General features: G+C 42.9%; 1 protein-coding gene across 5 annotated transcripts in view; it reads left to right on the forward strand.

Moving 5' to 3' along the window:
* The window catches only part of LOC126995460 (protein trapped in endoderm-1-like), a 110,755-nt gene that overhangs the window by 43,094 nt on the left and 50,060 nt on the right, over positions 1 to 17,601 (forward strand). For all 5 annotated transcript variants that reach the window (XM_050855019.1, XM_050855022.1, XM_050855018.1 and 2 more), the window contains exon 3: positions 4,662 to 5,453. In XM_050855019.1, coding sequence (XP_050710976.1) covers positions 4,911 to 5,453 — 543 coding nt within the window. In that variant the 5' untranslated portion in view covers positions 4,662 to 4,910. The remainder of the gene's footprint in view (positions 1 to 4,661; positions 5,454 to 17,601) is intronic.

Raw genomic sequence — 17,601 nt, forward strand, 5'->3', positions numbered from 1 at the left:
TGTTTGGGGAGGGGGGGGGGGCTGTGTGTGGGTATGTGTGTGGGGGATTATGTTTAGGTTTTTGTCGCATTCTTTTTCGTCCGGATCAATATGAATCATGTGAATCTAACAGAGAATATACAAGCATCTTAAATAAATATAATAATAAATATATCTTAAATAAATGAATATATTAACTCGTATATACCAGTATGAATCTGTCGATCTCTTATGTGTAGTTGAAAGTCTGTCTCTTTGTCTGTCTGTCTGTCTGCCACTGTGATCGATGGATGTGAATATCGTACAACCAAAATGACACCTTTGTGAAGACGTGTCAGCACAAAAACTCTATGCATATCTATCAGCTCCGGATTTATTTCATATTTACATTTCATGCTGGCACTGCACAAGGGAGCGGAAGATACAACCCTTTTACTTTTAAGATTTTTGACTTTTTACATTTTCTATTTTAATCTTTTCCGTCATTTGTGTTTTAGAGTTTCATCCGCGAATATTTTTAGGATTTTCTTGTAGTTTATATATATATATATATATATATATATATATATATATATATATATATATATATATATATATATATATATATATATATATATATATATATATATATATATATAAGATTTTTACTTTGCTACATTTTCTATTTGTCTTATCCGTCTATTCTATTTTTGAGTTCCACGTGCAAAATGTTTATGGTTTTCCTTTTTTTGTATCTCATGAAAGCATGCAAGATAAAGCTTTATGTGGTTTTTTTTTGTTTTTTTAGATCCACATTTTGCTACATTATCTATTTCATGAAGGAGTAGAAGATACATCCCTTTAACATTATACACTTTCAACTTCCCACCTTTTCTACTTCAATCTTTTCCGTCTTTTGTATTTTGAGTTTCATGTCCAAAATTTTCATGATATTCACTTTTTGCATCTCATGAGGGCGAGGAAGACAAAGCTTTAAACGGACACGCCCCTCGATCGTCCGTCTCCCTCCATCACCAGCTTGCATACATACGCACCGTACACGTGTATACATCAGCCTTAATTGGACGCATTCCGGGACAAAATATACGGAAGAGCGTTTTTCTTACTCGTTAAAATGTATCTCCCGCTGCTGAGGTGAATATATGATAACGACGACTCAGGGTTTTTTTGACAAGATGTTTCCCCTCGCAGAATTTTGGTGATTTTGCTCTTCCTTTTTTTTTCCGTTTTTGAGTGTTCCAGCAGTGTGTTGACGATAGATTTATTGCTACTCTCTCTCTCTCTCTCTCTCTCTCTCTCTCTCTCTCTCTCTCTCTCTCTCTCTCTCTCTCTCCAGCCACACACTCATATCCACACACACGTATGTACCCACCCACCCAACCACACACACACACACACACACACACACACACACCGGAGTCCCGCCACGCCTCAGGTATGGGGGGGCGGGAGCGACTGCTGCAGTGACGCCCCCTGCCTGCTGCACCGAGTCAATAGCCCTCCTCCTCCTCCTCCTCCTCCTCCTCCTCCTCCTCCTCCTCCTCCACTACCTTCATACTCGTCTTATTTTTTTCCATTTCTTTCTAGTCTTCCTTTGGCAATTTTCTTCTTACTCATCTTAGTTTCCTATCAGCATTACCTCCTCATCCTCATCCTCCTTTTCTTCCTCCTCCTCCTCGTCTTTTTCTTCCTCCTCCTCCTTTCACTCCTGCATCCACTACACTTTTTATATGCCATTTTTCTCAAGTTTTCCCTCTTTTAATTTCCTTTTGATCCCTTCTTTTATTTTCCTCCTCTGCCTCCGCCTCTCTTCCTCCTCCTCCTCCTCCTCCTCCTCCTCCTCCTCCTCCACCTCCTGTGTCTCCTCCTCTTCGTTCTCATTCTCCTTCTCTTTCTCCCCCTCCTCCTCTTCCTCCTCCTCCTCCCCACATTTTCCTTTCCCTTTTTCTCGTATCCATATTAATCGCTTCAATTATGCAGAGTACACTTTTGAAGCGGCCAAACTTCCTGCAGGTAACTCGCCTTTGTTAGCTGGTTTACTGCAATGTTTAGTTGTGTTTGCCTTCTTGGTCCTGTTGGCCTTTTTTGTTTCGTCACGTTCCTTTTTTTTTTCTCTCTCTCTAGATCTCCTTCATCCTTAAAAATCTCCTAAGTAAACTCTTGCACTTCTCCTTCATCTTTTTATTTTTATTTTTGTTCTTCGTTTCCTTCTTCTTCTTCTTTTTCTTTTCTCTATCTTCTTTTTCATTTTATCTTTTTCTTTTTTCTTTTTAGTTTTAGTTTTCTACTTTTATATACTTCTATTATTCTTTTTTCTTCTTCTCTTTCTTCTTTTGTTTTTCTCTCTTCCTCTTGCTTTTTCTTCTCCTCTACACTCATTTTCTTTTCTATTTTTCTACACCCTCCCTTTATCATTTTTCTTTTTAACTCTTCTCTCAACAATTCCTGCTCCTCCTCCTCTTCCTCCTTCTCCTCCTCCGCATGTCAGGAATTTAGCGCGTACATTGCGGTAAAAAAAAAAGACGTGGCATCCATTACCGAAACTTGGGCCAACTTTGAATGTCTAATGTCTAAATTCTCACACAAGGGGAATGAAAGTTTCCACACACAAGAAAAGAATGAACAAAAAAGAAGGAAGAGTCTTATGCTACCTAAATAGAACGCGCTCTACTGTAAAAATAAGACAAGAAAGAAGCAGAGAAATTCGACTATGTTTACGTGGAGATAACCATAAGTAACAATAGAGAAAGTATTTGTAACTGTGTACAGACCCTTAAAACAACAAACAGGCAGCCGACGGCACTCCTTTACAAAGAGATTCATTCCGTAATACAAACCTAACTCAATTATTCGGGACTTCAATTGCCGTGACGTTGGGCGGATGATGACTGAGGACTAAGAGGATGGCAGACTCGTCGGAATGGAGCAAGATTTTTTTTCACCCTCACGCGAGAAAATAATACACTTGATCTGGTAATGACGACCGACCTTGACCTCACTAAGAATTATCCATCATTATCATCTATTATGTGTTTTTTTTATTATTCATTACTTACATCATTATTTTAATTTCACTTATCTCCGAAAGTATGAATTATAAGCAAAAACGAAGGTGCGCTCAGAAAAAAAGAAATTGCATCCATGGCGTGACGTTGAGAGCTCGAGAGTAATACTTATAGACACGACCTAACCCCAAACGGTCGACTCCGCCAGCTAGCCACAGACTTCTGGCAGCACCGGTACCAAGCGTCAGATTACCAGTGCTTTAGGCAAGTAAATGAACCGTGCCTACTCAGCCCTATCCCGCACAGCCTCAAAGCTTATCGACTGCTCATCCGAAATAGTGAACGTGACCGTGAAAAAGGAATAGATAGTGATTCACGTACGTACGTAAGAACAAAAAAGGTTAAAAAACAATATTGATATCACTGAGAGACGAGACCGGTGCGCTAACCTCAGATATTAAATTGAACACAACCACAACCACCTCCACCATCGCCAAGAACAACAACAATAACAATATGATAGATTTTTTTTTAAATGTCACGTGAAAAGAGCTTCGTTCCCCTGTTACCTGATGCCAGAGAGAGAGAGAGAGAGAGAGAGAGAGAGAGAGAGAGAGAGAGAGAGACAACTTTGCACTATTTCTCCTCGCCGGTGCTCTTTTTATCTGACACCCAATCAATCTTTCTCTTTTCTTTCTCGGCCTGTCTGCAGTTCCGTGATACCACACATCGCCACGCCACAAAAAAACACTCACGCGCGTGGACACACACACACACACACACACACACACACACATAGGTACACACACACACACACACACACACACACACACCGGATCTCGTGCAAATAATACAAAATAAAACCAACGAGAAGTAAGATAATCGACCTCCCGGACTCTTGATATATTTGCAGTGTGTTGGGGAGCGACACACACACACACACACACACACACACACACTGGCGCCCCCTTGCCCGGCCTGGATAACGTTTCGAGTGTTCTAAATTGAATGTGGACTTAATTCCTGGAGCCGACCCGCGGAGGCACTACAAGCAAACCATTTTATTGATGATCCTTTCTCCTCCAGGTCTTTTTCGGGCTTCCTCCCTTCGTTTACTTGACTCGACATTTTATTTTACTTCTCATTATTATTTTTTTTATGTCCAACGCTATAATTTTTTTGCCTGACTCAATTTCTATTTGTTTGTTGATTTGTTCTTGTTTTCTTTGTGTTTATTTTTTTTCCATCTCTTTTCCTCATTATGTTTTCCTTTTCTGAATTAACTTTCTTATTTAGTGTTCACATTTTCAGTTTTCTTTTTATTTAGTTTATAAGTCTCACATGTTTTTATTTTTCTTTCTTGAACTTCCTTTCCCATTACGATAAGTTCCCCTGAAAAGCAATAGAAAATACAGGTCATGTCTGGCTGCGCTCCTGCAGTGCTGAGGTGGGGAGAGAGGGACAACTATGTAGCTTTCCTTTTACTACCTGCTTTCCTCCTCTCTTGGATAACTATCAGGAATTATTTCGCACTTTCCGGCTAATTTCTGTTTACGAGGCCTCAGAGCAGGTCCTCACAAGCCAGGCACGTCCCAGATGTTGTTAACGCTATTTAGTCATTTGTCTAAGTCTCCCCACGGCGAGGCCACCTCCAGTGATGCTTTTCTCCTTCCACAGGACCGTGCGTCAGAGCTCAGCCAACGGCCACAGCGGGGCGGCTATCCTTGTCCTGACGGGACACACTCCAGTCAGGATGTGAGACGCGCGGAGTGAGGACGCACCGGCCAGCTGGTGGACCTGCCGCCGGCGAGTCGGTCCACAGTCGTGGCCTTTCACGGCACAGGCCACTGGGTGAGGACGTAACAAGTTGCCTCCGGGGCAGTCCGTTCTTGGGTATTACATAAGGGCGGGCCAGCCTCGTTGAGGATGAACGACAACCTAAGCGAAGTGTGTAACACGACTAACATTCAGAATGAGGCGCCTTTGGGCTGGATCATGGCGGCGCAGGCGTGGGCATGGACAGTGTCGTGTATTGGTGGCGTGGGGAACTTGGTCACGATCTGTGCTATCGCCTACCAGCTGTACTTGGGGCGGGTGTGGCGGCGGCGGCACGGCTCGGTGGGCCGGCCGGTGGTGGCACTGGAGGGCGACACCATCCTGCTGCTGCACCTGAGCATCTGTGACTTCCTCTACTGCGCCGTCAACTTGCCCATCACTGCCATCACCTACAACTACGCGCTGGGCTACACGGAACTCCAGCCCTCCAAGAAATTCTGCACGGGCGCCGCGCTCTTTCGCTACGTAAACGCCCTGGCGGAGTGGACCACGCTGGGCCTGCTGACGGTCCAGCGCTGCGTCGACCTGGGCCGGTCCCGGGGCGCCAGGTTCTTCCGGCCCCGCCCCACCGTCCTGTTCATCGCCGGCATATGGGTGGGCAGCGTCGTGCTCCAGCTGGGCGCCATCATAAAGGTAGGTCTGACTTTACTCTCACCTCCAAGCCCACCCTCACCACAGCCCGCCCCGTGCTCCTCCCTCCCGCCAAGCCCCACGCCCCCCAACCCCCGCCCCGCACCCTGCACATCCCCGCCATGCTTTGTATTTGTCCTAAAATATTTTGCCTTCTACTCCATCCTCTGCAAACATTTTAATTGGCGTTTCATCTGTTTGTCTGTCTGTCCGTCCGTCTCTCTTTTGTCTGTTTTCCTTCGTCTCTCTCTCTCTCTCTCTCTCTCTCTCTCTCTCTCTCTCTCTCTCTCTCTCTCTCTCTCTCTCTCTCTCTCTCTCTCTCTCTCTCACGCACACACACACACACACACACACACACACACACACACACACACACACACACACACACACACACACACACACACACACACACATCTGTATAGCCACCCGCCCATGCAACCACAAACACACACAATCACTTCTCTCATGGACCGTCTTCCGCACTTTCCTTTCCGAATAATAAAGGCAAGAAAATATACGATAATGGCAACGAAACGACCTCCTCAAGAACACTGTGTGGATGCCGGCGTGCTATGTGTGTGTGTGTGTGTGTGTGTGTGTGTGTGTGTGTGTTTTATCTGCCTGTGTTTTGCCTGTTTGTTCGTCTCTGTGTTTGTGAGGCCTGCGGGGTAACGGTACACGCCCTCCAAAATATATGGGACGCTTTTAGGTATTCCCTTTTTTCCTCCATTCCACAACGTGAACTGATAGCCTGTATAATAAGGGATCCTGCGCAGTCCCTTCTGGTGAACGAGCCTTGCGAACGTCCATAATGGCACGTTCGAAATGAAAAAAATCTAAACATATACCGCCTAGCTATACCTTGACTCTTAAAAAACGGACGTCTCTTCAAGTGAACGAGCATAGCGAACGTCCATAATGAAACATTCAAAAACAAATGAAGGCTCTAAAAATATACCTTCCACCTGTGCCGTGCCTTTTAATAAACGTCAGATAATCGATGTAAGTGAGTCAAATAAACACTTAGGGGAGAGTCATCGAGGCAGCATTTCAATTAATTGTTACCGGTTTTAGCGCCGGAATGGAGCTGTGTGTGTGGGTCCAATATTGGTCTCCTTGCTTCGCGCGGAACTGATCAATGAGAGCTCGGCTACGGCTGGGGGAGTTAAGGGATACGGCGCGTTTAATCCTCTCGCAGGTGTGAAAGTTGCCATCAGTGAACAGAATAGAAAACGGGACTTAACTTTTTCCAGCAAACCCTTCGTGAGGACAGTGCAAGGTGTATCTTTTTTACTCAAATTAAATAATTCTCAGCCATTAAGAATAAAAATAATGAAGTGCTCCATGCTTTAACATCCCCATAAAAAGAACAATGGACAGAACAAAAAATAGAACTTGACTTTTCTAGCAAGGTGTATTTTTTTTTCTCAAATGAAATAATCCTCATCCATTAAGAGTATAAATAATGAAGTGCTCCATGCTGTAACACCCCCATAAAAAGAACAATGGACAGAATAGATAATAGAACTTGACTCTCTCCAGCAAGCCCTTCGTGAGGACAGTGCAAGGTATATCTCTTTTACTCAAATGAAATAATCCTCAGCCATAAAGAGTATAATTTTTTTTTTTACAACAAAGGAGACAGCTCAAGGGCACAAAAAAAGGAAACAATAATAAAAAAAAAAGCCCGTTACTCGCTGCTCCTAAAAAGAATCCAAAGAGGTGGCCGAAAGAGGGGTCAATTTCGGGCTCCATGCTGTAACACTCCCATAAAAGGAATATTGAAGGAAGTATGGACAGAATAGAAACTGAACAGGGCTTTCTCCAGCAAAACTTTCGTGAGAACAGTGCAAATTTTATCTGTTTTACACAAATGAGACAATCCTTAGCTATACATGGTGGACGTATGTAATGAAGTGCTACACGCTGTCCCACCTCGTAAATAAGTAATGAAAGAGCTCCAAAATATCTCCCTTCTTCAGGACAGTGCAAGGTATATCTTTTTTTTACAGAAATGAGACAATCCTTCGCCATAAAGTATATAATGAGGTGCTTCACGCTGTCCCACCCCCGTCAAAAAGTATTAATGTAAAAGTTAGAGCTACTCCTAAATTTCTCAGGCTTTCCAAAAATCCTAAGCCATTAAATATGTAACGACGTGCTTCATGCTGTACCACTACCGTAAAAAACTAATAATGAAAGAGTTCGAGCTACTCAGAAATCTCGCAAGCCCTGGCCACGAACTGAAACTCCCTTAAAAAAAAAGCAATTAGATTAACAGGAAAAACACGGAGGAAGTCAACCATGAATTCTGTTCTTCAGGTAACGGATTGTCATTCTCATAGAAAGCTCAAAATTATTGCCAAGAGTAACAGGAAAAACATCAACTATCTCCAAGGTCCAAAAAGGAGATCAGTCGGGTCTTCATGACTGTTCTTTTAGGTTCATGGCACAGAAGAATGGCCAGACTACCACCAGGGTCATCAAACTACTGGAAATGCGCACTACTCCTACGAAAGCCTTGTTGAATATATGTGCATGGGCGCCGAAGTGTTTAAGAATACGGCCACTGCGTCGCTGACCCTCACGTGCCGGGCGAGCGTTGCGTATACCTGTGTGCGGCGGTGGGCAGCAGGTGTGACGACCCACAGGTGCTTGGCGGCGCCTTGATGAGCGTGAAGGGGGCGTGGCGACCCGGGTTGAGTCAAGTGTGTGTGTGTGTGTATGTGTGTGTGAGAGAGAGAGAGAGAGAGAGAGAGAGAGAGAGAGAGAGAGAGAGAGAGAGAGAGAGAGAGAGAGAGAGAGAGAGAGAGAGAGAGAGAGAGAGAGAGAGAGAGAGAGAGAGAGAGAGAGAGAGAGAGAGAGACTGTAAACAAATATACATGCAGAGAAAAAAAAATATTCGAGCAGATGAAAGATCACGCCTCGGCTGAGTATCAAGAGGTGAACAATAACAAACTTGCAAAATAAATACACTCCCTCCTTCCTTCCAATGGCCACACACACTCGCGCAAAAAATAAATAAATAGATAAAATAATAAAGATGAATAACAATAAACATAGGAATAAACGCACTTACCCTTTCCTTCCATTGGCCATACACACTCGCACAGAAAGAAAACACAGGCAAACAAAAACAATAAAAATGAAAACCAACCAACAAACATAAGAAAATAAACACTCACGCCCTCTAATGAACGAGAAGCGGAGTCCAGTGAATGCTTGTCGAGTGGCTGCAGAATGTGCCTCTTAACCATGGCAGAGAAATGATGGGTTGAGGGGAGGGGAAGGATTGGGGGGGAAGGCGAGCTGGTGATGTGTGTGTATTAGGATCGAGAAGAGGGAGTTGCCCTGGCCAGACCCAGCTCGAGTAGTACAGCAGCCTCCCTTCCTCCCTCCTCCCCTGTCGTCACCTCTCCCCACTTCTCCAAACAGGCTTCGTTGTGTGCTCTTCCAACATCGCCTGGAGGAAAAAAAGAAAGGTGAAAGAATGTGAGAAAATTATGGTGGAAGTGTCGTTATGGGAATGATGTGAATGCTTCATGTAAGGATAGTATCGCGTGACTATAAGAATGTGTAATGTTTTTTTTCCTTCTGGTGTGTCTGTAATTATTGTTTAGAGACGCACGCGCATGCGCACACACACACACACACACACACACACACACACACACACACACACACACACACGCAAGAAACACACACACACACTTGGATGGAGTGTTTATTGTAAACATCACAAAAATGACTTCATAAAACTGTTATTGTGAGTGTGGACGCTGCATCTCATCACTATGTTCCAAAAGAAGGCTTCCATTACTGCTTCTCATGTCTACTCCCACTGCTTGCCGCCATCACACTGATTACCAATGCCTGACATCGTTGCAGTAACACCAAAGGTCCGATCTTGTTATAAATACAATGTTGGTTATTTGTCCTGCTCCTGCACCTCCCCCCACGGTTCATATCCCAGGTTATATTTATCTTCAGTGTAATCATTCTATGACAAGGAGTGCTACTGCAGATGTTGCTAATACTGATACAGCTGCTGCTGCTGCTGCTGCTGCTTATATTACGACTATTATTACTACTGTTTCTGTCATTTTCTTGCTGCTCGCTTTGCTCCTGCTGCTTCTGCTGCTGCTGCTGCTGCTAAGGTTACTACTAATATAATTCCCAAATACTGATGTTACTATTGATTCTAATACTAATGCTGCTACAACTACGGCTGTAATTACGACAACAACAAGTAGTAACAGTAGTAATGGTAACAGTAGTAGTAGCAGCACTACTACTACTACTATTACCACTAATAATAATACTTATAATAATAATAATAATAATAATAATAATAATAATAATAATAATAATAATAATAATAATAATAATAATAATAATAATAATAATAATAATAATAATAATAATAATAATAATAATAATAATAATAATAATAATAATAATAATAATAATAATAATAATAATAATAATAATAATAATAATAATAATAATAATAATAATAATAATAATAATAATAATAATAATAATAATAATAATAATGCTACTACTACTACTACTACTACTACTACTACTACTACTACTACTACTACTACTACTGTTACTACTGCTACTGCTGGTACTACTACTGCTCATACTGCTAATGATGATGTTGCTGCTACTGCTGCTGCTGCTACTGTTGCTAATACTTACACTAATACTGATACTAATACTGATACTACTACGACTATTATTACTAATACTATTAGTACTACTTTTATTACTACTACTACTGCTATTTCTGCTACTCCTACCACTACTACTACTACTGCTGATGCTACTGTTAATGCTGCTACTGTCAATATCACTACCAATGCAACTGTCGTAAAACACTACCACTTTTACTATGAACTACTACTACTACTACTACTACTACTACTACTACTACTGGTATGACTCTTACGACTACTACTACTAGCAGGATTAAAAATAATAAAGAATAAATAATTATAATAATAATAATAATAATAATAATAATAATAATAATAATAATAATAATAATAATAATAATGAGAATAATATCAGGGCTCTCCGGACAACACACGACATCGATGCCATTTTTCGTTCACGCGGCGACCAATTTGCCGCCAGAGTATAAGACAGTGCGGCGCCTCGAAGCCCCAGGGGATGGTTGGCATGACACGCGCCGCACACCAACCAACCTAACGAATACATCATTACGAGTGACGGACACACACACACACACACACACACACACACACACACACTCGCGCGCGTGCGAGCGCACGTACACTCACGCGGCATTTGCACTTTATCGCTGAGTTTCCATTAAGCTCGCTCGCCCGTGAACAGACCAACAGCCTCATCAGACAGCGCTGGCATCGCGCTGGCCTGATGCCTACTACACACACACACACACACACACACACACACACTCTGGTAGTTCAATCGGTTACAGCGCAGCGCTGCAAGGCTACACGGTCAAACAGGCGGCGGTTCGAGCCCCGCTCAGGCCGGATTCTTTCCGTTGACTAGGAGTCGTTACTGTCCCCCCTTGAGCAAGTGGGATGGGGTGTGTGGTGTGTGAGGTCCTGGCAGTACCCAGAGATCCACAAAAATGAGCACTTGCTCACGTCGTGAGGGTACCTGCTGGCGAAAGCGAGTCCAACTCGTGATCAGGCCGTGGTGAATTACACACACACACACACACACACACACACACACACACACACAAGCACGCAGGCACGCATAAACACACACACAAACACACAAACAGTAAGGAACGCGACCTGGAGTCAGAATTGCCTTTAACTGTTCCATTGTGTCGCGTTTGGAATGTTAGGAACCGTGGTGATGGTGATGATGATGATGGTGAAGATGATGATGATGGTGATGGTTTATAGGAGCAGTATATTGCAAGCTTATTTTTTCTCTTTTTTTTTATTACCCTAAATCTGCCTCCTCACCGTGAGTGAAGAGAAAAAAAAGGATACGGATAATGTGACTGGACAAGGAAAGAAAGAGAGGGGAGACCATTCTTTTAGTTTTTTTCAGAAACACGAAATGAAAGTGGTAAGGAGCGTAATAGAATGAGGGTAAAAGTGTGCCAGGGAGGAATGCAGAGGTCCATTGTGGTAAAGAGATGTACGAGATGAAATGTCTGGCAGGGTGGGAGGAAGAGAGGCATCGTGGTAAAGAGAACGTAAGAACATAAGAACGTAAGGACTCTGCAAGAGGCAGGTTGGCCTATACAGGGCAGATCCTGTTATCCTAACCCCACCTTACCTCACTATCCATGAATTTATCCAGCCTCTTCTTGAATGTATCAATGGTATTGGCACCCACAACATGACTGTCAACCCTGTTCCATTCATCTACCACCCTATTTGTGAATCTTGCCTATGTCTTTGCTGAATCTGAATTTGTCTAACTTGAGACCATTGCTATGTGTCCTACCTAGCTCTTTTACTACCAGAACCCTATTGACATCCCCTTTATTAAAGCCCTTCATCCATTTATAGACCTCGATAAGGTCTCCTCGCAACCTTCTCCTTTCTAGAGAGTGGTGATTTAAATGCTTAAGTCTATCCTCGTAGGGCAAGTTTCTCACACCCTGAATCATTTTCGTTATCCTTCTCTGTACAGATTTTAACATCTTGATATCCATTCTATAGTAGGGTGACCAGAACTGGACCGCGTAATCTAGGTGAGGTCTAACTAGAGCTAAGTAAAGTTTGAGGATGACCTCAGCGCCCCTATTGCTTACGCTCCTTGAGATGAAACCCAGTACCCTGTTTGCACGATACTTAGCCTGAATGCATTAGGCCCTTGGACGGAGATCAGTGCTCACTAAGACTCCTAAGTCCCTCTCACACCCAGACCTATTTAAATGAGTGCCCTTTAAGGAGTAATTATGTGAGGGGTTATTCCTACCTACACTCAAAATACTACACTTCCCGACATTGAATTCCATCTGCCACTTCCCCGCCCAATCATAAAGTCTGTCAAACTCATCCTGGAGAACGATAGCGTCCTGGTCTGATTGGATTACTCTACCGATCTTGGTATCATCTGCGAACTTACTGACATCACTACTAATTCCTGTGTCTAAGTCATTGATGTAAATGATAAAAAGCAAAGGACCCAACACCGACCCTTGTGGGACTCCACTCGTAACACTGCCCCATTCAGATTTTTTACCATTGATTTGCACTCTCTGCTTTCTACCACTAAGCCACGCCCTGATCCAGTACAAGACTTTCCCATCTACGCCGTGAGCCTGTAATTTTAGTAATAGCCGGTGATGAGGGACTTTGTCGAACGTTTTACTGAAATCTAGATATAGTATGTCATAGCTTTCATCTCTGTCAACCGCCTCGATTACTTTAGAATAGAAGGACAACAGATTGGTAAGGCAAGACCTACCTTTCGTGAGCCCATGCTTTGAGTCATGGAATAAACTATGCTTCTCAAGATGGTCCCGAGTGCTCCTGGCTATAAATGACTACAACATTGCCTACAACTGATGTTGAGCTGATTGGGCAATAATTTGAGATGGCTTACTTGTTTCCCTTTTTGAAAATTGATGTCACATTAGATATTTTCCAGTGGCTGGCCACGTACCCAGAATTTACCGACATCCTAAAGACATCGGTAAGTGGGCCACTGAGAACCTCCTTGCATTCTTTCAGGACACGCGGGAAGATTTCGTCTGGGCCTGAAGATTTGTTTTTCTTTAACCTACCAATCTCATCCTGGACTACCTACCTGGTGATGGTCACATCTCTCAACTTATCCTTATCTTCTCCTTCATATACCTGAACTCTCTCCGGCATGGTTGTTAGATTTTCCTGTGTGAAAACTGAGAGGAAATAGTCATTCAACATTTTACTCATATCTTACCCATTTTCGACGAGCTCTCCTGTTTTTGTTTTCAACGGTCCAATTCTCTCCCTTGCTTTCGTTCTGTATAATTTAAAGAAGCCCTTGGGATCGCTCTTGGCCTCGTTGGCTACCCTAATCTCGTAATTCCTGCGAGAACCTCAACCCCCTTTAGTGACAGGTGTACTCCATCCTTGGCATACAAGGTGCCCTAATCGTAGAAGAGGTTCCAGTTATCTATGAAAAGCCAACCGTTACGCTTACAGTGAGCCGCCAGCCTGCTGTTCACTGCTAGGGCCCTAGAAAGCCATCCCTCACCTACCCCCCTCCTCGGCAAGATCCCACACACGACTGGAAGTCCACCGAAGTCTCTCACTTTCCCAAATGACTCCCTAAAGCGCCTAAATATCTCTTCGCTTCCCACTCTACCGATGTCATTACCACCGAAACTGCAGAAGACGATAGGCTGTGTTGCTTCCCCCTGCGTCAGCGTAACCGGAGTGTGGTGTTGGGACATGCTGGGCTGCTTGTGATGAAGAGGGAAGTTTAGAGTGGAGTTTTGGAAAGCGAGAAGGACAGGAAATATGAAATACGACAAGATTTATTGAACAACCAGTTATGACAAAGGTGCAAGACAGAATGGGTCAACGTAAATGGAGTGTGGTGTTGGGACATGCTGGGCTGCTGGTGATGAAGAGGGCAGTTCAAAGTGAAGTTCTGGAAAGAGAGAAGGAGAGGAAATACGAAATAAGACAAGATGTATTGAACAACCAGAGAGGTAGTTATGACAAAGGTAAAGAGGTGCAAGGCAGAATGTGTTAGAGGCAACGAAGTGTGGTGTTGGGACATACTGGGTTACTCGTGATGAAGAGGGCAGTTTAAAGTGGAGTTTTGGAAAGCGAGAAAGACACGACATACGAAATAAGTTAAAATATATGACACAGGTAAGGACGTGGACGAAATAGAACGGGTTAGTGGGTACGGAGTGTGGTGTTGGGACATGCTGGGTTGCTTGTGATGAAGAGGGAAGTTTAAAGTGGAGTTTTGGAAAGCGAGGACACGAAATACGAAATAAGACAAGATATATGACGAAGGTAAAGATGTGGACGAAACAGAACGGGTTGCGGGTACGTAGTGGGATGTTGGGACATGCTGGGTTGCTTGTGAAGAAGAGGGCAGTTTAAAGTGGTCTGGTGAGGAGCAAGACGGAGGACACGAAATGCTAAGTAAGATTAAACTCATTCAGCATTCAGAGGCGCAGTCATGACGGAGGTAAAGAGGCGGACAAGATAAAACATGTTAGTGAAAACGGAGTGTGGTGGTGGGAAATGCTGGGTCGCTAAGATGAAGAAAAGAAGGCAGTTTAATTAAAGTGGCCTGGTGGAGAGCGAGGAACAAGCACGAAATACTAAATAAGATCGAATTAATTCATAGCGCCGTTTATAACCGAGACCTGAACGAGATAAAAACAGGTCAGTGGAAACGCAGTGTGGTGTTGGGACAAGCTGGGTCAATTAAGATGAAGAAACAAAGGCAGTTTAATTAGAGCGGCCTGGTGGAGAGAGAGGAGGACACGAAACACAACATACGATTAAATTTACTCTCAACATTCAGAGACGCAGTATGTATGTAAAAATGGGTGCTAGTGGAAATGAAATGTTGTGTTGGGGCATCCTGGACTGCTTATAATGAAGAATAGAGGACAGTTTAAAGTAGTCTTGTGGAAAGCTATGACACGAAACACTACATATGATTAAACTTGTCCTTAACATTCTCAGACGGAGGTATATTGTTTGTGGTGAAGAGGGCTGATTTAAGGTTGCTTGGTAGAGAACGAGAAGAAGGACACATTATACCAAATACGATTAATCTATTCAACCTTGAGAGACGCAGAGTATTGCCTGAATCTGTTGACTATTGAGGTTGGGGAATAGATTGACGATTGAAGACACTGATCTCTCTCTCTCTCTCTCTCTCTCTCTCTCTCTCTCTCTCTCTCTCTCTCTCTCTCTCTCTCTCTCTCTCTCTCTCTCTCTCTCTCTCTCTCTCTCTCTCACACACACACACACACACACACACACACACACACACACACACACACACACACACACACACACACACACACACACACACACACACACACACACACACACCAGAAAAAAAGGATTTACCAAAACTTGCACCCACACGACACGCGAGACAACAAAAGAAGAAACGAAGTGGGGAAAAACATCCACCTCAATACAAACGCGTGAGGGAAACAAATATAAGAAAATGCGAAATGAAAATATGGCGACCACCACAAAATTTGCTGAACGGTAGGAAAAAAATTACGTTGACCATTAAAACTCGGCTTTCCATCCCACCGAAGCCTTTTATCCGTGCTCTCTGCTGACGAAGGAATGTTGTCGACTGATGCAGACTTTTTGCCTAACGTGAATTCGAGCGCCAACGGAGCGAAACACGTAATGAATGTAAAGAAAATAAGGCAGACACGCAGGAGAGGGAAGAAGAGACAGGACATCAGAAGGCAGAAAATGAAAAGGGAATAATATACGGTGAGGAAGACAGGGAGGTGAGGAAAGACAGAGAGACATGCAGGACAGCAGGAGACAGGAGTATACGAGAGGAAAATTTATATGGTAGAAAGTAATAATGGAACAGAACGAAGAGAAAAGAAAGTGAGGAAGACAGGGAGGTAAGGAAAGAGAAAGAGACAGGACAGCAGGAGACAGGAGTATAAGAGAGGAAAATTTATATGGTCGAAAGTAATAATGGAACAGAACGAAGAGAGCGGAGCGAAACAGGTAACGAATGTAAAAAAGAAAGTGAGGAAGACAGGGAGGTGAGGAAAGGAAGAGACAGGACAGCAGGAGACAAGAGGATGGGAAAGGAAAACGTGAGAGAGGAGGTAAAAGTGGAATAGAATGGAACAAAAAGAAATGCAAAAAGAAAACGATGCATTAAAGTCAAGCTAAAAAAAGGAAGGGAACATGCAAATAGGAAGGAGGAGACAAGACGATAAGAAAGGAAAACATATGGCTGGAAATAATAGTGGAAGAGAACGAAAAAGAAAGAAAGAATGCAGAGAGAAAACGATCCATTTAAATCAAGTTGATACGATAAATAAAACATGCAAATGGAAAGCAGGAGACACGAGGATAAAATAAAGAAAAATAAGATGTAGGAGGTAATACTGGAAAAGGATAGAAAGGAAGAATGCAAAGGGAAAATGACACATGAAAGAAGAAAGAAAAAGGCAAGTGGAAGGCAGGAGACAAGAGGATAGATAAAAGGACATGGTAGGAAGTCATAACAGAAAAGAACGAAGAGAAAGAATGCAGAAGGAAAATGATTCATGAAAGAAGAAAGGAAAAGCAAGTAGCAATAAAGGAAAAAAAAAGAACAAATGAGAGAGAAAGTCAACGAGCTTCCCTACGAGAGTGTCCAGTGTATCCAGTGTCGTGAATGTATCCAGTGTGTTCCTTTGTCGTCAGCGGCCAATCAGAGTGACATATCGATATCCAGACTCCTCTTAGCCAATCAGATGTTCCGACTCATCCTTTCCCTGGCCACTCAAATGCACGCACAAAGACGTCGCTCTTACTGTATCATAATGGGAACGGGATGGAGATCTTGTAGTAAACATAGTAATATCAAGAATGGTAACCTGCCGCTCTGCCTGAAAAATAAAAGTATATATATAAACAATGTATCCTGTCAGTCAGAAATGCCGGCTCACACACATTGCGTCTTACCAAATAGTTAGAGAGAAAGCCAAGAAGCACACAGAGAGGAATGGAGAGAAATGCGCTGAGTACAACATGGAGGGACAGGAAGTGCTTAAGATTTCCTCAATTTCTTGTCTTATCTCCGATTTCTTTTTGAGTGAAATGGATTCGCTTCCACGGGTAACACCGAGATGATTTCACAATATATCAGTTTGGGGTTATCTTTTGTAGTTTTCTACTTTTTTAAAATTATCAATACAAGAGATCAACGAGATATTTAAATTTCTATGCACGCAATGTCATCCTCTTTTGAAACAGAGTGAACGGAAAAACTCCAAAAACATCAGAGGTGCACATGGTCATTAATGGACAATATGTGATTTTACGTTTGAGCGAATATTGATAATTAGACATTTCTGAGCCAGCATCCAAAAACTTCTTTCTCTGACTGACCACTGGATATAACGACAGTAGTAGTAGTAGTAGTAGTAGTAGTAGTAGTAGCAGTGGTAGTAGTAGCAGTA

This window comes from Eriocheir sinensis, chromosome 8 (genome assembly GCF_024679095.1).
Source record: "Eriocheir sinensis breed Jianghai 21 chromosome 8, ASM2467909v1, whole genome shotgun sequence".
In the NCBI taxonomy this organism is placed as follows: domain Eukaryota; kingdom Metazoa; phylum Arthropoda; class Malacostraca; order Decapoda; family Varunidae; genus Eriocheir; species Eriocheir sinensis.